Source organism: Artemia sp. Qi Xiang Cuo, chromosome 2 (assembly GCF_049724085.1).
Source record: "Artemia sp. Qi Xiang Cuo chromosome 2, ASM4972408v1, whole genome shotgun sequence".
NCBI lineage: Eukaryota > Metazoa > Arthropoda > Branchiopoda > Anostraca > Artemiidae > Artemia > Artemia sp. Qi Xiang Cuo.
In genome coordinates, this window is record NC_142795.1 from 84,295,479 (window position 1) to 84,318,000 (window position 22,522).

At 36.0% G+C, this 22,522-nt stretch overlaps 1 protein-coding gene across 2 annotated transcripts in view; it reads left to right on the top strand.

Moving 5' to 3' along the window:
- The window catches only part of Grip84 (Gamma-tubulin ring protein 84), a 94,162-nt gene extending 79,516 nt beyond the window's left edge, over window positions 1–14,646 (top strand). For both annotated transcript variants that reach the window (XM_089103626.1, XM_089103631.1), the window contains 2 exons: window positions 5,719–5,879; window positions 14,140–14,646. In XM_089103626.1, coding sequence (XP_088959752.1) covers window positions 5,719–5,879; window positions 14,140–14,242 — 264 coding nt within the window. In that variant the 3' untranslated portion in view covers window positions 14,243–14,646. The remainder of the gene's footprint in view (window positions 1–5,718; window positions 5,880–14,139) is intronic.
- The last annotated feature ends 7,876 nt before the right edge of the window (window positions 14,647–22,522 follow it).

Below are 22,522 nucleotides of genomic sequence, written 5' to 3' on the forward strand. Positions count from 1 at the left end.
AAAGTTTTCAAATTGCCAATAAATAATAATAACATATGCGTATATATACATGTATGTCCGTAGTGTGGCGAAAAATAACCGGAATGATTTTTGTAGTCCAGAATATTTATTCCACGTGAATTTTCTGCCCAATCCGCCATTTGATGGTTGCGCAGCATTTAGTTTGCCCACAGCAGTCGTTTGAAGGGTGCTATGTGTTTGCCCTCAGTCGGGAAAATGCTTAGTGTTAGTCTGGAGCAACTTGTTGATTTAAAATTTATTGTAAAATTTCTGGAAAATCAGAAACATATTAAATTTGTTGCAGACACTATATGGTAACAAGAGGTTTATCATGAACTCAAGTTTTCGGGTGGGTTAAAAGGTTTAAAGAGGAGAGAGAGGATGTTACATATGATCCACGTATTGGTCGGCCACAACAGCAACAACTGATGAAACCGTTGAAAAGGTTGATACGGTTATTCAAGATAATCATCATTTGTGTATAAGCGGAGCTAGTGAGTTAAGTAGAACATTGACAACGAAACTGTTCGGCAAGTTTTACACGACAATTTCAACCTAAACTAAGTGGCACTGAAGTTCGATGCTGCTGATCAAGGGGAAGTTTGAATAATCATCTGTACTGGAATTCTAATAAAATATTGAAGTACCTTTTTTAGAAAATGTAATTACGAAACCTAAGCTCACCAAGGCAAAACAAACACGGACGAAAAAGTCGAAATTTTAAAGTCATGATTATTCGAGAGTCTAAAGGCATCATCAGTGGGGAATTTCTCTCTTTATTTATGTTTCCCACGCTGCCCTGCAAATTTATTCAAACTGGCTACTCATTTTTTTATAATCATCAATATATAATTCTTCAAAATAATTCTTTGATGCTTTTAAATGTATCAGTCGATTTGAAGCATTCGCGATGAAATAAAATATTTGTTTCATATTCTTATTCTGGAGCAATGCTTTAGAACTCGCAGACATGGAGTTTTTTTTTCGACATGGAGTTGGAGTTGTCATCCATGTCGGATTGGGAGGAGACATGGAGTTGTCATCCGAGGGATCATATACCTTCGATTGGTGCCTGAAAGTCAAACTGTAAGCCAAACTTACTTCACAGAATATTTTGATCACTTTTTGTGAACGCATGCGTGAAAAAAGACCTGACATGTGGAAAAACCAATCGGGGATCCTTCATTAAGGCAATGCGCCTATGCATGCAGAACTGTTGGTCAAAAGGTTTTTGGCCTCTGACTACTTACAAATATTAGCCATTGACAACAGCGCTGGCATATACATTGACTTTTATTGAAGTCTTTTTGTTTTTTTGTTTTTTTGTTTCAACAAAGTTTCACGCTTGTAATCTATTATTTAACTACATGTACCATTGCCATTTTTAAGTGTTTCTGGGATATTTTATTATCGAGGTTCAAAAATTTTTGGAATAATTCATGTAGAAATCTCCCGGTTTATGTGAACGAATGGATGAACTTTCCACAAAATAAATGCGCAAATGAACATAGAGAAACAAGGGCCGTTTTTTCTCTCATCAATGTGCTAAGATCTTAAATCTTTTGTAAGAAAACGCTTAAATGTGAAATCTTTTAACTAAGATCTTACATCTTTTGTCGTTTTTATCCAAACGTGATGAGTATATGATGGCATCGTCGTGATGACATCATGAGAACGATGATGAGTAGATCATCAAAGTTCTCTCATCATTGTTCTATATGGCAGAACAGTGGCGGTCTTCACACTTTCTGCTAACATCAGTGAGCCGTAAGATCTTAGAACAAAGATGAGTTAAAAAACGATAAGCTTTGCAGAAAGATGGTAAGATATTAGATGTAAGATCTTAGTGCTAAAAAACGGGCCTAAATACAGTCAAAAGAAATCGGTGGCATTCCCAGTGAGATAAACAACCATAATAAGGCATAAGCATAAGCAGCACATAAGTCATAAGCACATCTTACACTTCGCCGAAGCTTATCAGTCCTTGAGTTGAAAGCGGCAAAGGGTTCCGAACATTATATTTTTTAGCTGATATTCGTGATTTATGTCACGGATGTAAACCGAAGAAGAATTTACAGAAGTAGTAAAAACTGAATCAAATTTTACGCCGATGAACTTCAGGTAGAACACGTCAAAAAAGAATAAGGACAAGGATACGGGAGTTCCGTGATAGCCTAGTCTAGCGCAAATATGCCAACTGTAAGGTCGTTTATACGGTTTGTGTGTAATTGAACCCTCGTGCAACTCAACCCCAACTAACTGAACCCGTGCAACTCAACCCCATTTAGCTTAACCCTCGTTCAACTGAACTTCCGTTTAGCTCAACCCCATTTAACCAAAACTCCATGCAACTCAGCCCTATTTAACTGAACCCTCTTTCAAAAAAGAAAATGAAAAGCCAGGGAGGGAGGACCAAGGGTTAGCTCCCATTATTTATTATTGATAAATTTATTCAGGAGGAGGGGGATCGGGCTATGGAGGGCCAGGGATCAGCTCCCATAAGTTTTGGAATAGAATATCGTTAATAAGTTTGTTTTGTTTTTTTTTGGGGGGGGGGGGGTCTCGGGCCTTAGAGGGCCAGATGTGAGTTCTCATAATTTTTGAAATAAAACATCGTCGATAATTTTTTTTGTTTGGGGGGGGGGGGTCGGGCCATGGAGGAAGGACCAGGGATCACTTACCTTGATTTTTGGAATAAAATATAGTTGATAAGTTGTTTTTGGAGGCGGGAAGAGATCAGCCATGGAGGGAGGATCAAGGGCCAGCTCCCTTATATAATTTTTGTTATTATATAAGGGATATAATATGTATTATATCCCTAATAATTTTTATTAATATTTAATAATTTTTATTAATATTGCTGTTTTTTGTGTGTGTGTGTTTTTGTTGTTTTTTGGGGGGAGGGGGGCAGGGAGGAAGGACCAGGGGTCAACTCCCATGATTTATTGTTGATAAGTTTTTTCGGAGAGAGGGAGATCAGACCATGGAGGGCCAAGGGTCAGCTTCCATGAGTTTTGGAATTAAATATCGTTAATAAGTTTTCTTTAGTGGGGGTTGGAGTCGGGCATGCCTGATCTTTGAACTATTTTCTAATAGTTCACCCTCAGAGCACCCCTTCCATAAGAACAATATATGCCTCCAGGGCATAACTTACAATTCCTGCCCTCGGGCTCTGGGTTTTGTCTCGACCTTGGAATTTTTATTATCTGATCTTTGAACTATTTTTAACAAAATAACTATCTCAAAAATTTTATCAGATACATTTGGTGAAAAAGAGGGCGTGGGGGCTAGTTGCCCTCCGATCACTTTTGACTCTTAAAAGGGGCACTATAACTTCAAATTTCCAATCGAATGAGCCCCCTCCGCAGTTTATACGACAACCCCTTCCATATGAAGTGCCTCTGGGGAAAAAAAACAACATAGGAGCCTTATGGTCTTTGCTATAGGCAACGCTATAGTGTTGCCTCTCATTTCTATAACATTGTTTATACAATAAAACTTATTATTAAGATGAAACTAGTAATAGCTATCATTCCTGAATCACCATTAATGGCAAATTTCTCTGAAGAGTGTTTTTAACACGTTTTTTTGGTTTTGGCTACTATGGGTCATAGTTTTCCCTGTACTAGATTGTAGCTATTGCTGCAACTATGAGATTCAAGTATGTACGGGCCCTGGGCATTACAATTTTCGCTAATCTTCAAATATATAAAACAAAAGGATAAATTGGTTTTTTAGAGGGGGGAGTAATAGTTTGCATTGAAGCAGCATTAAATAAATAAATAAAAAACTTACATAAGAATTAACCAATAAATAAAACATGTTTTATTTGAAATGTTTCGATCACTTCTGATAAAACGGACTGAATTACATTTTCTAGTTATATTGTTGATTTGATGAGAGTTGAGGTGAATAGGGTAGAGTCAGACAGGGTTGGGTCAAACTGGGGCTGAGTTACATGAAGATGGAGTAAATTGAGGGTTGGGTTGCACTAGGGGTGAAATTACCTGGGGTTGATTTGAATGGGGCTGAGTTGCACAGAAATACTCAATCCCACTATAAAATATAGTTCAACTGTTTTATGCATGAAATCCTGCTTTCAATTGTGCTTTCTTTCTTATTCTCAACTTCCAAGTTGTTCTTTTACTTCGTGGCATCTATTTGGGATGTAATCAAGTTGACTGTTAAGATGTTCATGTGTCTGATATTTACTGAAAGTAAAAGTTACTGTCATATTTATATAGGAATCTATGTACCTCCGAATCGATGGATATTTGTTTATTAGCGGAATAACCGTGATTAACCCTTTCCGACCTTCTCTTGTCAATTGACGCCCCCTAGTTTCAAGTCTCGTAGTTTCGATCTGCGTGACAATTTTGGGGTGAAATGAAATCGAAGCAATAGCTTGTTACTTCTGTATTTGGATAAGTACAAATACATCTTAATCATCCCTAAACAACCGTTTTGGTGTGAGTTGTAAGTGGAGCAAATTTAGACAACTAAATTTTAGGAAAAGGTGTGGTCATTCTAATTAGAATAATAAATATTTTTCTTTCACCAAATCAAGTCAAAAGGAAGAGAATTGGCTTAAAGTGACTAAGTCTAAATGTAGATATTGAAATTACTTTCATATTTGCTCCATTATTCAAAGTTGAACGTTGTCCATTGACAACACCAGGCAGGAAAGGATGTTAAGTCTCGTGTTGAGGTCCATTAAATAAAATTTCAAATAGGGATGTGTCAGTTTATAAGACAGTGAAAAACAAAAAAGTCCTGAACAGTTCGACCAGATACACCAGTGATCGTCATCAGCAGATAAACTAAAGTATTAAAATTAAAACAAACTGTATTTATACAGAAAAAATAATTACTTCCTGGTCACAGAAAGTTTTTGGTTCTTTGGCTGAGAGGGTTCATTTAAAGTCTTTAATATTGCCGAAATGTAAGTTGAATTTTTAATGAAGGTGGCACAGTCTTCTTCTTCTTCCAATTGTAAATGAAATAATGTTGAATTTACAGTTGTACACTTGCTTGGTCTATCATCCCCGTATATACGACGTAGGTATTATTTTTTAAAGAAAACACTGCCCTTCTATGACGAACAAATAAAAGTTCAAATTGGGATAAGTCATTTTATTAGACAGTGAAAAACAGATCGAAATGGTTCTGGATATTTCGACTATATACATAAGTGATCGTCATCAGCAGATAAACAAAAATATTACGATTAAAACAAACTATATTCATACAAAATAAAAAAATAACTTCCGGGTTACGGATAGTTCCAGCTCATTGGCTGAGAGGTTTCATTAACAGGGTTCATTGAATGTCTTGAGTTCTAAATTCTTGTCGACAGTCTTGATCTGTTGTCGATTTTTAGTTGCCTAGTTAGATTTTTGATGAAAAAAAGCTTAAAATGTGTACAATTGCAGCTTTATACTGAATATACAGGTGATCGTCATGACCTGAAGATTTTTTTTTGCCTCGAAGTTAAAAAGCTGCTGAAAACTAGTACGTAAAAAGGCAAGTGGAAATACTAATTTAGAAAAAAACAGGCCATATCGTGTTATCGGTACTATAATGGCATTAAACCTTTTTGTCTGAGCTTTGACTAAGTTTAGTGAGTCTGCTTATAATAATTGATGCCAAGAGAATGTCAAAAATGATTTGGCCCACGTTCACAATTAGCTTCCCCTTAATTGTTGTTTTCTTTGATAGGCTCAGCAAGAGCCGAAGCAGATTTCAACGGCTGATACTTTTGAAGAAACGATTAAGAAGATGGACTTGCAATTTTCAGCTCTTTTGGTTTCGTTCATTGAAAAAGTAACTGTGGTTCAGTTTGAAGCTAGTAGTGAAAAGAGATCGGCTCTTTTAGACAGGTAAGCAGCTTCTGTATTAATATACGTTAGAATGTCCCTGACTAATTCCACTTCTTCATCAATTTCTTTATCTTAACTTTATGCAATTACGTGAATGCTCCCTAGAAATGGGGACTGGTAGAAGAAAAAAAAACTTTAAAACTTTGTTACTGAACAATATATGTTTTGTTAGAAGCCAATTTGATTAAGTCCTTTCTGAAATACACAGCCATAGCATATAGGCTAATCGATGTTTTCTCCACCAGTTGTATCAATATCAAAACTATAAATGAATTTTGTGTCTCCTGTGGGGGTTTGGTCTCATTTATCTCATAGCAGTTGATGTTGTGTATAAGTGTTATGGATAGAATGCACTAATTTCAGGCAGTTGGATTTGTATCTATTTAGTGAACCTATTGGGAGCACCAAAATTTGTGTCAGTAATCAAATTTTGCTTTTTATGCGAGTTCGTTTAGATTGCTGATTTATTAGGATGAAAACATTTCGATGGTTGTAATTAAGCTTGTGCTTAGGATAGCTTTCGACTATGGCGTACATGCGCAACTCCTTTTAAGTGCTCGTTAGCACTTAAAAGGCGTTTAAGTGCTGTGTAGGTCTTAGCGTTTAAGGCGTTAAAAGGCGTTAGCGTTTAAGTGCTGTGTAGGTCTATTGTTGTATCTAGTTGAGATCTATACCGTAGGATAATAGGACAGTTCGAATTTCTTGAGTCGCCTGCTCTGGCAAATAGGCTTGTTGTGTTGACTCCTGTATATTAAGGGGCTAGGCGGGAAGCTATCAACTCCCCTCTTTTTTACAATAATTGAGCCACAGGTTCTTTTGTGGAGTAGTGTGATATTACAGTACTGAATTTTGCAGACGCTATGTTTAGTCCTAGCAGATTATTGTCCTAAATCGAGAAGAATTTTATTTGACTGGTCTATGCGTATTCTGAGATTGGTCTTTCATTGAATAAAATAAATGTGAAGTATTTGTGTCACTCACGTTCTCAACAGCCCTCTACTATCTCCAGCGAATCTCTTGTGTAATGGAACCTGTGGAAAGTTGTGTCATGGAACCTGGTGCATTGCCCCAGAAGGTCCAATGGCCATATTTGTGCCTCCGATTATGCAGATCCACACTGAGCATATGATTTCATTCAAATAGGGCTTAATATACCTACTTTTCTGCTAAAAATCTAGTGACGAGAGGAATTGGAAACTCTTCAGAAGCTGGAGGTAGGAGGATGGGCTGGAGAGGCAAATGTCTCACTTTGGCTATCTAATCATACTGATTGGAAGTCTTGCAACTAGTTACAATATATCGATCTATCTTCTAAAAAGCTGTTAGGATAGGGGAGTTGTGCTTTTGTATGCCATGAGTCATACAGATCATTGTATGTTCGATTTAAACAGAGTGTAATATTTATAATGTTCTGCCAAAAATTTGGAGTTGCAGCGGGAAGGAAGGGGTCATTTGAGGGGGCTAAGGGACCATATTTTGCCTTTCCGCACGGTTCTCCCTGCATTCCCTAGCTCAGAGCCTTGCAAGTTATAAGATAATGTATTTTCTCTTATTGTTTAAATTCATTGTTGAATGAATCTATTCAGTTTGATTTTACGTCTAAACGTTGCATGATTTTACTTCAAAATAGGTAAAGCATGTCTAACTATCGGGTAAAAGGTTTTTAAGAAGAGAGGGGGTATTGCGTGCCTTAATTCATCCATATTGAAAGTCATTGCATGTGTTTATTTAAGAAAGGTGTACTGTGCTATAATTTCCGCAAAAAATTTGGAAGTGGGATGGCGGGGGAGCGAAGGAGGGGCCCTAGCCCTGCTTAGGTCATTTGGCCATGCAGACTAAAAACTTGTGTAATTACAGTTCTAACGAGTCGTAACTTGCCTAATTTACGGCTGAGAAGCTGGTACCTGGAGGAGTAGGGGGATGCTGGAGAAGCCAAATTCCTACTTTCTCCCTGTAGCTTCTTTTTGCAATGAGTTGCTGACAATGAGTTTGAGTATAGTAATTCTTTAGTTTATTTAGTATGTAGACTACTACAACAGAGGAGCAGTCAGCTCCTCGAAATAATAGATTTTTTCCACAGACAAAAAACTATCACAATACACATGTATCAAATATATACAAAGATCACAATGAGCAGTCGGCTCTTGCTTACTCGAAATTCATTCGATTTTCGAAATTCGATTTTTCTCCTAGTTACGTATAGTTCGAGTTATAGAGGTCACTGTACATAAAGTTTGACTTATAAAGGTAATGAGTTACAGAGGTAAGCCAAGTGAAAATTCCAGCTACAGAGGTACAAAATTGCCTAACTTTATTAGTATATTATAGACCTGATATATCAAGACTTTACTTTCAAGTGTCAAGACTTGACTTTCAAATGCCAATAATAAATTTAGTTTGCTAGAAAATATGCAGCTGAATATTAACCGAATCTGATATAAAATATGTTACACAAAATTAATACATATCAAAGTCTACACGTTGCAATCTGTATACCGGTGTTTCGACTAACAGAGGCCCGTTGAAAAAACTTCGAGATACAGAGGTAAACTTTAGTTTCTGTAGGTAAAGTGGAAATCAAAAGACTATTTATCTACTGAATTTCGAGTTATAGAGGTAATTTGTGGGTCATTCTGACTTACAGAGGTAAAATATAACCGCAAAATTATTTCGGATTATGCATGTGTTTTTTTTTCTTCGACTTATACAGGTTTTTTCAAGCGGATTGAAAATAATTCGAGATGTCGAGGATTTTGAGTTATCAAGGTTCGAGTTATCAAGAGTTGATTTTACTCTTCAAGGAGTATTGATCAGCGTTAAAAAAAAATTGTATCTCTTTTATTTTAAAAGTTGCTTTTTTTGCCCTGGGCCAGGTTTCTAGTATCACCACTAATAAAGGAGCAAAGACAGGCCCCTAATTTCTTTAGCAATTAAAGAGCTACTAAAGTTGTTAAGACTTTATACCGTTCCTCTTCCTCGGTCCAAAAAAAAATAACTTAGTAAAGTTAACCGTAACTATGAACAGAAATGATTAGTCAAAGTGGACGGTAGCACTAGGCCCGTGAAAAAAATACTACTTTTTAGAGAAATAAAATAAAAATCAAGACTTAGCGCTCAAATGAATTTAGTATTGCGTAAAAATAAATTTGGCGGAATATCAATATTGCTGAAACAAAAAATATTGCCCTAGTGAGCTGCTAAAAATGCAAAAATTATTTCGTGCTCACGAAATAATTTTTTTTCTTATTCTGCTTTACCCAAATGTTCAAATTTGCGAATTTTTGAGAAGGTAATTGTTGCATTACTGTAAACTAGCCTCTTATACTAATTAATTAAAAAAACTTTTTCCACAAAATATGTTTCTCAAAGAAAAGTAAAGAACTCCATTAAACAAAAAATGAGCAAAAATATAATTAAATAATCTACCAAGCGTGAAACTACCACAAATCAGCATCAATAAATAAATGAAACCCAAAACGAACAGAAATTACAATAAATAACCGAGTCAAACTCAAAACGAGCAGATATTAACTTAAGTTGGGCTCAAAACCCCTATGCCTTCCCAAGCCCAGAACAAAATTTGCACTTTACTGAAAAAAAATATAAATGTTTTCACTTTTATAACTTTGATAAATCAAATAATATTAACATCTTGATTACTAAATATCATTATATGTATATTAAACTGTCAATGCACAATCATTTGTATTTGTATTTCACGCAACTACGTTAAACAAAATGACTATCTCAAAATTTTGATTGGATGTGTTTCGGGAAATGGTGGGCGTGAGAGGGGTGGCAGTCCCTCTCCAATCACTTTAAACTATTAAAAATGGCACTAGCCCTTTCAATTTCAAATCAAATAAGCCCTTTTGAATTTTATACGACAACACTTTCAATAAAAATCTTATATGCCCCCAGAGCATAACTTACACCTCTTGCCCTGAGGGCTACGGGGGGTGTCATTCTCAAAGACCTAATTTCCAGAACTTTCTACTACGTTGAACAAAATGGTTATCTGAAAATTTTGATTGGATGTGTTTGGAGGAATGGTGGGCGTAAAAGAGGGGTTAGTTACCCTCCAATCACTTTCGACTATTAAAAAGGGCACTAGTCCTCTCAATTTAAAATTGAAATGAGCCCCTTTTGAAGTTTTACGACAACTCTATCTATAAAAACCTTATATGCCCCCAGGGCATAACTTACAACTTTTGCCCTTGGAGCTCTGGGGGGTTTATCATCCTTAAATACATAATTTCCAGAACTTTCAACTACGTTGAACAAAATGGCTATATCAAAACTTTGATTGAATGTTTTTGGGGAAATGGTGGGCGTGAGAGGGGGGTTAATTACTCTCCGTCACTTTCGACTATTAAAAAGGGCAATTTCAATTTCCAATCAAATGAGCCCTTTTTGAAATTTCTACAACAACTTTCTATATAAACTTTATATGCCCTATTTTTATTATACCCCCAGGGCTTAACTTACAACCCTTGCACTGAGGGCTCTGCGGGGGCTATCATCCAAAAAGACATAATTTCAAGAACTTTCAACTACGTTGAACAAAATGGATATCACCCTTAAGGAAAGGAGAGCAAAAATTACCTTGCGTTTTGCTAACAATGCCCTTCATAACCCTCGAACAATTCCCCTTTTGCCTGGTCAATATTCACTCCTTCGACCCTGCCTCCCGCGTTGTGTCAACAAAAATCCCCCTTCTTGCCCCTATAAGAGTTTGCACTGAAAGATATAGAAGAACTTTTACCCCTTACATAGTTGACATTTTCCACCAGTGAATCTCCGCTGCCTCCCCCCCCCCCCCCTCACTCACTCTTTACCTCATAGTTATTAATTTTAATACTCATTTTGCAAATTTGGAGGTTTTATATTTATGTTTGTTAGTCACCAACTAACTTATGTTTTTGTTTTAAATTTACCTTATCCCCTTGTTAATTTTATGAGTTTTCGTTTTTTTTGGCATTCTTGATGACTTGACATTGGCCTTCTAGTTTTATGAGTTTATTTTGTCTTTGTTTTTAAGATTTTTACGTATTTGACATTGACCCTTTTATAATTTCCTGTTTTTTGATTATTTGTTTTTGTTGTTCTTTTTTCGCTTTATTTCACGCTAAAGTGCGAATTCGGCCCTTTTGGGCTTGTGATAGCCGTTTTTCAGCAATAAATCTTATCTTATCTTATATCTCAAAATTTTGATTGAATGTGTTTGGGAAAATGGTGGGCGTGAGAGGGGCGTTAGTCGCTCTCCAATCGCTTTCGTCGATTAAAAAAGGCACTAGACCTTTCAATTTCCAATTGAATGAGCCCTTTTGAAGTTTCTACGACAACGCTTTCAATAAAAACCTTATATGCCCCCAGGGTATAACTTCCAACCCTTGCCCTGAGGGCTGTAGGGGGGGGGTTGTCATCCTCAAAGACCTAATTTCCAAAACTTTCAACTACGTTGAACAAAATGGCTATCTAAAAATTTTGATTGGATGTGTTTGGGGAAAAGTTGGGCGTGAGAGGGGGGTCAATTACTTTTCACTCACTTTCAACTATTAAAAAGGGCAATTTTAATTACCAAACAAATGAGCCCTTTCTGAAAATTCTACAACCACTTTGTATATAAACCTTAAATGACCCAAGGGTATAACTTACAGCCCATGCACTGATAGCTCTGAGGGGGTTATCATCCTAAAAGACCTAATTTCAGAACTTTCGAGTAAGTTAAACATAATGGATATCTCAAAATTTTTATTGGATGTGTTTGGGGAAATGGTGGGCGTGCGAGGGGGGTTACTTGCCGTTCAATCACTTTTTACTATTAAAAGGGCACTATCCCTTTCAGTTTGCAATTTAGTGAACCCTTTTATATGATTTTACGGCATTACTTTCTATAAAAACCTTACGTGGTGCTAAGGCAGAGATAAAAGCCCGTGTCTAGAGGGTTGTGGCGGGGAGGAGTTGTATCCTTTAAGGGCCCAAGTTCCAAGAAATTCAACTAAGATGAATAAAATGGCTATCTAAAAATTTTGATTGGATGTGTTTGGATGTGAGGGGGGTAGTTGCCCTCAAATCACTTTCGAATATTAAAAAGGGCAAAAAAATCCCTTTGAATTTCCAATCGAATGAGCCCTTTTTCAAGTTCCTACGACAAAGATTTCAATAAAAACCTTAAATTCCCCCAGGGCATAACTTATAACCCTTGCCTTGAAAACTGTGGAGGGAGTGTCCTGCTCAAAGATATAATTTCCTGAACTTTAAACTGTGTGGAACAAAATGGCTATCTCAAAAATATTTATTGGATGTTTAGGGGAATGGTGGGCATGGAAGGGCTGTTAGTTGCCTTCCAATGACTTTCGACTGTTAAAAATGGCACTAGCCATTTCAATTTCCAATCGAATGAGCCCTTTTGAAGTTTTTACGACAACGCGTTCTATAAAAACCTTATATGCCCCCAGGGCATAACTTACAACCCTTGCCTTTAGGGCTGTGGGGGAGTGTCCTCCTCAAAAACATAATTTCTATCGGAAAATCAACGAAAATGGCTGTCTAAAAATCTTGATTGGACGTTTTGGGGAAAAGGGGGGCGAGAGAGGGGAGTTAGTTGCCCTCAAATCGCTTTCGACTATTAAAAAGGGCACTAGAACTTTGAATTTCCAATCGAATGAGCCCTTTTTCTACGACAAAAATTTCAATAAAAATTAATATGCTCCGGGCATAACTTATAACCCTTGGCCTGAAGACTCTGGGGGGAGTGTCCTGTTCAAAGGTATAATTTCCTGATCTTTAAACTGCGTGGAACAAAATGGCTGTCTCAAATTTTTGATTGGTTGTGTTTGGGGAAATGGTGGGTGTCGAAGTGGTGGTAGTTGCAATCCAGTCACTTCCGACTACTAAAAAGAGCAGTAGTCATTTCAATTTCTAATCGAATGGATGTTTTTTGTAGTTTCTAAGACAACGTGTTCTATAAAAACCTTATATGCCCCCAGGGCTTAACTTACAACCCTTGACAGGAGGTCTGTGAGGGGGTTGTCATCCTCAAAGACCTAATTTACAGAACTAAAACTACGTTGAATAAAATGGCTATCTCAAAATTTTGATTGAGTGTTTTTGATGAAAAGATTGACGTGACAGGAGGGTTAGTATCCCTCCAATCACTTTTGAATGTTAAAAAGGGCACTAGCCCTTGGAATTTCCAATTAAATTAGCGTTTTTTTGAAGTTTCTACGACAACGCCTTCTATAAAAACCTTATATGCCCCCAGGGCATAACTTGCAACCCTTGCCCTGAAGGCAAAAACATAATTTCTATCTGGAAATCAACTACGCTGAACAAAATGGCTATCTCAAAATTTTGATTGGATGTGTTTGGGGAAATGGTGGGCGTGGAAAGGGTGTTAGTTGCCTTCCGATTACTTTTGACTATTTAAAAGAGCACAAGCCATTTTAATCTCAAATCGACTAAGCCCTTTTCGAAGTTTCTACGACAACTTCTTCGATAGGAAGTGCCCTGCTCTAAAGGAAAAACATAATAAATGATACATTGTGCCAAGATCGATCTTATATTCCCTTAGGGCAAAACTTAAAACCCTTGCCCCGAAGGTTGTGGGGGAGTGTCCTCCTTAAAAACATATTTTCTATCTGGAAATCAACTAAGCTGAACAAAATGGCTATCTCAAAATTTTGATTGGATGTGCTTGGGAAAACGATGGGCGTGGGGGGGGGCTAGTTTCCCTCCAATCACTTTCGACTATTAAAAAGGGCACTAGCCACTCCAATTTTCAATCGAATGAGCCCTTTTCGAAGTTTCTACGACAACTCCTTCGACACGGAGTGCCCGGGTATGGAAAAAAATAAAATAAATAATACACTGTGCCAACATCGTTCTTTACATAGGCAGCGCATACATAGCAGCGCTATTGCGCTGCCTATGATAATTTTCTTCTGGGAGGAGGAGTTCATCAAACCTCAGGTAGACAGTCAAATTGCGTGAAAGTATGTAGCATATGAGCAGAAAACAGTGACTATCCGGATGCTTTTTCTTTTTTGTGGGAGGGGGGGGGCAAAGTCACTCCTCATATCCTGCACACTAGTTTGGTTTCAACTAATGAGCACATATAGTTTTTTTCAGAACTTAAGGGGCTTTAAGGACAAAATCGGAGTTCTTTGTCTCAGACCAATTGGTATGGATCTCGATCATTTTAAGAAGTAATCAAATATTTTCTTAACAACACTAGTAAAAGATGTTTTCTTTTCAGGTTGAACTACAATTCATTCTATGACAATGTGATTCAAATGAGTAAGACTACGTTCACGTCCAGCAGTCTTGTATCTGAAGATTCTATGAAAACAACTGGCTAAAACTTTAAAAGATTTTGATTGTTGTCTTTTAATGAAGCTTGTCCACCTCGTTTTTCTACTTGATTAAAGTTTTGATATCTAATTGGGCGGAGGTAAAAGGAAAAATTTAGCAATGAGCTCGAAGGAAACCGACCGTACTGCACAGTCGTAACAATGGAGGTACAAAGTATGTCCCAGCGTAAATTTTATGATGTCCGGTTTCAGAACTGGTAATTGCCAATAGGGACATTAATCACGTGCTTGGATCGTGAAATTTAATTGCAAATATTTAGAAAAGATTATTAGTGATTAAATAAGAAATATATGTTAGTAAAACAGCTCTATTTACACACTTGACTGACTTCTTAGTCTGTTGTAGAACATGTTTATGCCAATTTAGTAATAAATAGTGATTCCAGATGATATGTAAAGTTCTATTTTTAAATTTTGATTCCGCTTGACCGTTTTGTTTACACATAAATATAGGTCATTTTAGGTAAAATATTGAGCTAAATTGCAACATCATAGTTTTGTTTATTACCGATTCTATCTCTTTTAATTTTTCGTTGGTTAACATTTTGTAACTTCTCCTTTTTTTTGTTTTTCAACTTCCCTTTTCTTTGTGTGTGGCTTCTCTGTCTTTACGTTGTGATTATCCTCTATTCTTTTTTATTTATTTGTGCTAATTATTTGTTGGCAAAAGATTCGTATCTCTTCATTTTGAATATGTGGGTTATCATAAGTTACACCACACTTGCCTTATTACCAACTTATGCTGCTATTACCAAGGTAATATTACCATTGCTGCATATTACCTGCTATTACCTTCTCTTTTTACCGTCCTGTTAGGTGGTGCAAAAACTTCCTTTCTGCTCATCTTATTTATGATGGGTACCATAATATAAAAAAAGGAAACGATCACTGGTATCCGTTCGCTATGTATCCGTTCGCAACGTTCGCTAGTATCCGTCGATGGTAGTTCATAATTTTTTGGATTTTGTGCAAATCGCGGATGTTGGCGAATGACTCGCTTTTACGGTTGTTAGGTCTTTGGTTTTAATTCTTGTAATTTTTGGCTTTTATTGAATGTTATTCATCTTTTAATTTTTTGGTTTTTTCATTGTTTTTTTTATATCTTTTCACATTGACTTTCCGCGTTTGTTTTTGTTGGTTTTTTTCTTCGGTACTTTTCAGGAAAACATTATTTCGTTTCGCGCTGAAGAAGAGAGGTGGTTGCCCTCTCGAAATAATCGCTTTGTTTGTTTATTCAGTATTCTCGTTTGGCCTTAAAAAACCCATTTTTGATCGTTTCCTTTTCTTACATTATGACAGGCCAATGTGGTTTAAGAAATTATCTTGGTCAGGGGTACAACAATATTATTTTCTTCTTAATTGCAATCGTAATTTCCGATTACCAATCGAATGAGCCAAAGAAAACTGCTATTAATAAAAGAAAGACTCCAGAATGCATAATTTCATCACTCATAACCCGAGCCACTGTGGGAAATGCATGATTTTCTGGCGGTCGTGCTACCTAACTATGGAAACTCACTTGTATTATATGGTGTATGTGTGTAAGGGGTGGCATTTGTTATGAAAATTTGGTGTAGATTTTTATTTTTAAATGAAGCTAGTATGAACCGAAACTAGTCTGAAGCTGCAATGCAATGCTTGGATATTTTTTAGATGGATATTGTATATATGCTGATGGATACTTTCTGTTGCCTATAACTATGACAATTTTTTTTTTTTTTTTTTTTTTTTTTTAAGAAAGACAAATGCTGATTCCTGACAATGCAGCCGTCGTTTTGCATGGCTCTTTTAGCCCTATAAACGATTTTGTTTTGCTTTCCTGTTTTGTCTATGTTACTTCTTTATCTGCTTTATCTCTCTCTTTATCTTTATTCAGAATTACAAACTTAATTCCGAATTCTTACTTTTTTATAGCCTCATAATTAACATCATTCTACCCCTCGCGTTCAATAAGTTTTTTTTAAAAATAAAACAAGTTTTTTCAACTGAAAGTAAGGACGAACATTAAAACTTACAACGAACAAAAATTATTCCATGTAATAGGAGGGCTGCCCCCTCTTCAATCCCTCGTTCTTCACGCTAAGGTTTCTTATTGCTTTTAGAAAAGTTCTCATTCTAATTAAAGAGTCGGAACAAAAAGTCATACTTTAGCTTAACGAGTGATGTATTGAGGAGGCGGCAATTCCTAATATATGGAATAATTTCTGTTTAAGTTTTAATGTTGCTCCATACTTTCAGCTGAAAAAACTTGTTTTTATTAATTTTATTTCTGATAGTTTTTTTCAGGCAATGCCGGGAAATAGAGCTTCCCTCCATGGAAAATTCTTTCCCCTCACAGAAAAGTCCGTAAAGTAAAGGTCCTCGAACTTAAAATGTATCCCCAACCACCCACCTAGAAAATACCCCCCGGCAATTTTATCCCTACTGAAAATCCCCCAGGAAACTTTATTCGCGGAGAATTCCGCCTGAAAAACTCTCCTTAGCATAGTTTAAGCTGAAAAGACTTTAATTTCTGATCGTTTCTCAATTCATGCCGAAACATCCTTCTGTAGAAAATTTTCCCCGGAAATCCCCCCAACTCCAGTGGAAAGTCGCTCCCGCGTAAAATTCCCCCACGAATAATTTCTTCTGCTGAGAAGCCCCCCCCCCCCTCCCCTCCCGCCTTTCCTTGGAAAAATCCTCTAGATTATTCAAATACTGCTGAAAATTTCCCTCGGAACATCTCCACATGTTTAATATAGTCAACAAAGACAAAGTAAGACAAATAAAATGAATTTCGTATAGAAATTCTGGCAAATTTCTCCTGAAAAGCTTGCCCTCGGAAACTTCCTTCCATATACAAATTTTTCACCTTGGAAAATCCCGTCCCAAGCGGAAAATTCCATCCCCCATACACACGCACACACAAATGTCAGTATACTTCCCAATAACAAATATAATACGTCAATAATGGGTAAGTTTCTAACTTACAGCCCTTTCCCTAAGGGCTCTGGGAGGGGGGGGGGTCATGGTATCTTCAAAGACAAAATTATTGAACCTTTCAATTAAGCTGAACAAGATGGCCATCTTTAAATTTTGATTAGACAGCTTTTGAGAAAAAAGGGACACAGGATTGGGGCTAGCTGCCCTCCAATCTTTTCGGTCACTTAAAAAAAGCACTAGAACTTTTTAAGTCTGGTCAAATGAGCCCTTTCCGGATCTTCTAGGATCACTGGTTTGACACTCGCCCCTGGGGAAAACTAAAAAAAAAATGAATAAATGAAGACCTATCCATGATCTTTGCTCTGGCGAAAAATGCATAATTCCACATTTTTGTATATAGGAGCTTGAAACTTATACAGTAAGGTTCTCTAACATACTGAATCTGATTGTATGATTTTTAAATAAGATCGCTCGACGCTTTTGGGGTGTTTCTTCCCTTTATCAAAATTGGACAAATATTCTCAGGTTTGTAACTTTTGGTGGGTAATATTAAACTTAGTGAACTTTATATATTTTGAATCAGCATAAAAATCCGATTTGTTTGATGTATCTATTGTTATCAAAACTCTATTTTCTAGAGTTTTGGTTACTATTGACCAGTGTCGTTCCTTACAGTTCGTTACCACGAACTGTTTGATTGCAATGGATTTTTCTAATTTTTGGCGTCCATTAGGCAAGTGTGACTTTTGAATTACGTTCAAGAGTACTTATTGAAACCTATTGCAATTAATTATTTGGTTATTGTACTTTAAACTCTATTAAAGTTATTTCACGGAAAGAATATCTTTGGTATATTTATCTGTCAATATAGGCTAACAAAATCTTTGGTTAGTTTCGAAGTTTCTATGGGTTTGCAAGACTTTTTTTTTATTATTATTAAATTTTTTCGGTATATTTTTTTGGTAATCTTGGGTATATTCATCTATCAGTATAAGTTAACAATATATTTGACTAGTTTCAAGCTTTGTGGGTCTTTCTCATTCATTAATTAGATCGTTCTGACTTGATTTAACGCCACGCCGAATGTATGACTCATCCATTTTGAATTTTTTTATTGTGTCATTTTACTCATACGTATACGTCCTACGTCATACGTCCATATTGTGTCATTTACTCATTTTCCAGGGAACAATAAGCTCGGTAACGTTATTTCATGTATTTGTTTGAAGCATGTAGTTGCTTGTACAAGGGCCTTTGATTAAGAATAGGTTACATAGAATTCAGATGCTTAAGCTCTCTCGCCACGGATACGACTAGTAAGTTGAATGTCTTTTGGCATGATGGTCACCCTCTTGGTGGGATGGCACAAAAGTTGGTGTCCTCAAAAATTCCAACTAGATACGCCTCGCTGGCTTCTTGTAGGGCCGTCACGGCACAGCTCTGTAACCTCAAGTCAGTCTTGAAATCCTGGGAAATCTTTTGCACAAGTCTCTGAAAGGGCAATTTAATTATTAAAATTTCGAGTTTTTGGCTTACGAGGTCCTTGAGCTTGGTTGCAACGCTGCATGAGACAACAACAAAAAACTCGTATTATTCCTCGTCACCTTCAGGTTGCCATTAGAAACGACGAAGAACTGAACAAGCTCCTGTAGGGGATTACCCTTGCCCTAGGAGGCGTTTTGCTCAACATTCAAGCAGTCCTCCTACCCAAGAAGACTGAAAAACCAGCAAAGGCTTAAATGAATCTAACCTTGGCCGTATTGCAAATTAACAACCAACAGTCCTTTTGAGGCCTACAAGTTAATTGAACGACACTATAGCATGGGAAAGATAATTTCGGAGACCACACTGCCATTCCATGACGATAAAATAAAATTCCAAAATAGGTATAAATTCTTTTCAAACAGACAGTGTGAAACAAAATTTACAAAAAGTACTAGATATATTAGTCACATATATAATGAGCGTCATCAGTAGTGAAACTAAACTAAAACAAAAGTTTATATACTAAATCAAATAAAACTACATTTTGCTTAAATCTCTAATTCTTTTCAAAGCAAAGGCGGAAGCTAGCCTCTGACCTTCTTGGATTCAGTTCATTAGCGTTCAATGATATAACATTTGGACAAAGGTCAACTACATTGGGTAAATTGAACTTTACTTCCCAAATTTTAGACTTCCGAAAATTCATAAGCCTAACCTACCATTACGACCAATTGTGTCAAGTACAAGGTCACCAACAAGTGTTTTGAGCAAATGTTTAATGTCAATCTGTAAACCACTTTTGTCTACAAAAATTTCGTATATTAAGAATTCTTCGAATTTGGTTGAAAAACTGAAAAAGTAGTAATTTCTTCGAATTCTTTGCTTTTAAGCTTCGACATTGTATCAATGTACACAAATATTGATGTAGAAGCAGCCGATACTCTTTTAGAAGGAAAGCTCTTAAGAAATTTGGATTTGATTAGTGGCAAAACAGATTTGCATGTTTCTGTAATTATGTGTTTTGTAGGGTTGTGCAATAAGTTGTCTTATTTTTTTCAATTTAGAGGGGAGTATTTTGAACAAATAAATGGTTTACCTATCGGGGCCCCTTTATCCCCTTTATTAGCTAATATTTTTGTGGAGAATATTGAAACAATTGCGTTAGATTCATATTTTTTAAAACATATTTTCTGGGGCCGGTATATTGATGACATTATTTCAGTATGGTATTATGGGGAGGAGGAATTAAAAGGATTTTTGGAACATATTAATTGTTTGGGGGGGGGGGATTTAAAGTTTACTTTTTAATTGGAAGAGAATGGGAAACTTCCTTTTCTTGATGTTCTTCTTTTGAAAAATTCAAAATAGTCTGGATTTTAAAATTTACAGAAAACCGACAAATAACAATAGATTTTTGTCTTATAGTTCCGGTCACGCTCGCCAAGTAAAAATTGGTTTGATCATTTCTTTAACTGATCGGATCTTTAGTATTTGCTCTCCAAAATTTGTTGAGGAGGAGTTGTCTTTTCTAAGGAAAATACTAATAAGCAACATATATCCAGAATGGTTAATTAACCAGACTTTTTCAAAAAGAAGAAAAAGATTTCTAGAGATTTCTATGGAAGTCATGGAGACAACTCGGGAGAAGGATGTTTTTTGTTCCTTACCATATGTACCCGGGCTAAGTGAAAAACTTAAAAGAATTTTACAAAGCAATGGTCTAAGGGTAGCTTTAAAGAGTAATAATACTTTGGGTAGTTTTGTAAGTTCTGGGAAGGATCTAACTTCATTGGGGCAACAAAGAGGGGTTTATCAGATCCTATGTACTTGCGCAAGCTCATATTTGGGACGTACTAACCAGAGTTTGCAAATGAGATTATTACAACACGAAGATTCTATTTGTTCGGCTTTAAAGCAAGATTCTAAGTCTGAATATTTTACATCAGCCCTTTCAGAACATATTTTTAATTTTCCAGACCATTTTATTTTGTTCGAGAATGTATCTTTGATTTCTAGGAATCGGGGTTTAAAGGAAAATTTTCGTGAAACTCTTGAAATAAAGAAAATCTCATTCAACAATATTGCTTTCTATCTGCATACAGGTAAATATGGGTTGAATTCTATCTATGATAATTTATGAATTTCTGACAGAGTAAAGTCCAATTCACCCAATGTAGTTGACCTTTGTCCAAGTGTTATATCATTGAACGCTAATGAACCGAATCCAAGAAGGTCAAAGAGGCTAGCTTCCGCCTTTGCTTTGAAGAGAATTAGAGATTTAAACAATATGTTGTTTTATTTGATTTTGTATATAAACTTTTGTTTTAAATTGTTTTAGTTTAGTTTTACTACTGATGACGGTCACTGTATATGTGACCGAAATATCTGGTATTTTTTGTGAAATTTATTATACACTGTCTATTAAAAAGGATTTTATCCCTGTTTAGAACTTTTATTTTATAGCATGGGAAGGACGAAGCTATAAAAGGAAGTAAACCGAACGTAAAAAGGAAAATATAAAAAGAGCTTTCACATTTATCTAATAACAAAGTGCAAGGATTTACTGGAGGCGGGGGATATCATTTCCTTAAAAATCGACAAATTATACCCAAAGAAATCTGAATAATATTTCGAGGCTTGCCCTTTTGTTACAATAAATAAAATTTAGCACCCAATCCGACCGTCAGATCCACTGGACTATTAAAGCTCGAACATTGTTTTGAATTAAATGCTGATCTTTGATATGGCATTATATTTTTAAATTATCAATTTAGTTTCATTAGTGCAGCGGAATTCGTAAGAAAAGATATGTATGCTACTGTTGAGTACTGTTTACTATGTTCTACCCTAGAACATCTTTACGTTAGTCTTCCATTATTTAGTATTATGCACGATTTATAACCAATTCTCAGAAATTAGACTGTAAATTTTAATTTCAAGGATTTTATCTTTGTTGTAAAAAAATCGAGCTTCGAAGGGGACATGTCCATTCTGAATAGGAGGACGCCCGAACCGACCGTCAGATCCACTGTGATCTCAAAGCTCGAATATTGTTTTGAATTAAATACTGAGTCTTTAATATGACATATATTGAATAATCAATTCGGTTTCATTAGCGCAGTGGAGTTCGTAAGAAAAATAAATTATAAGGTAAGGGGTATCAGGGCCGTATACAGGGAGATTTGAGCCATTAACTCCAATTGGGTACCACGCTGCCATCAAAATAAACACTATTTTTTTCGAAATTGTTAAATATTCTTATTTATTCCTGTAAATGTTTCTCCAGGAGAGATAGATCATTTTTCCAGGCTAAAACTAACGAATGGATAAGGGAAGACGAAAACTAACTAACTAAAAGAATGAAAAAATCGAGATTAAAACTGTTAAAAATTTCCTCAAACATGGGCAGATTACGAATCCCTCATAACCTCTTTGCCATTGGAACATGGCACATAGCCAGTGTTCCATCTACACTTGTTCTTTGGAAAACAGCTTTTCTTTTATCTTCATAAGTTTTACAAGTTGAAAACTGTTCGAACTTCAGGAGTTATCAATATGGCATTATTTTTTAAATAATCAATTTAGTTTCATTAGCGCAGTGGAATTCGTAAGAAAATAATCAATTTAGTTTCATTATTGCAGTGAAATCGTAAGTAAAATTAATTATAGGGGGTTGTCAGGTCCTTATCCTTCGTCAGAAAAATAAATTACAGGGGGTATCAGGGCCGTTTAAAGGGAGATTGGACCGATTGTGTTCAATTGGGCACCGTGCTGCCATCAAAAATAAACACCATTTTTTCGAAATTGTTAAATATTCTTAATAATTCCTGTAAGTGAATATCCTGGAGATAGATCATTTTT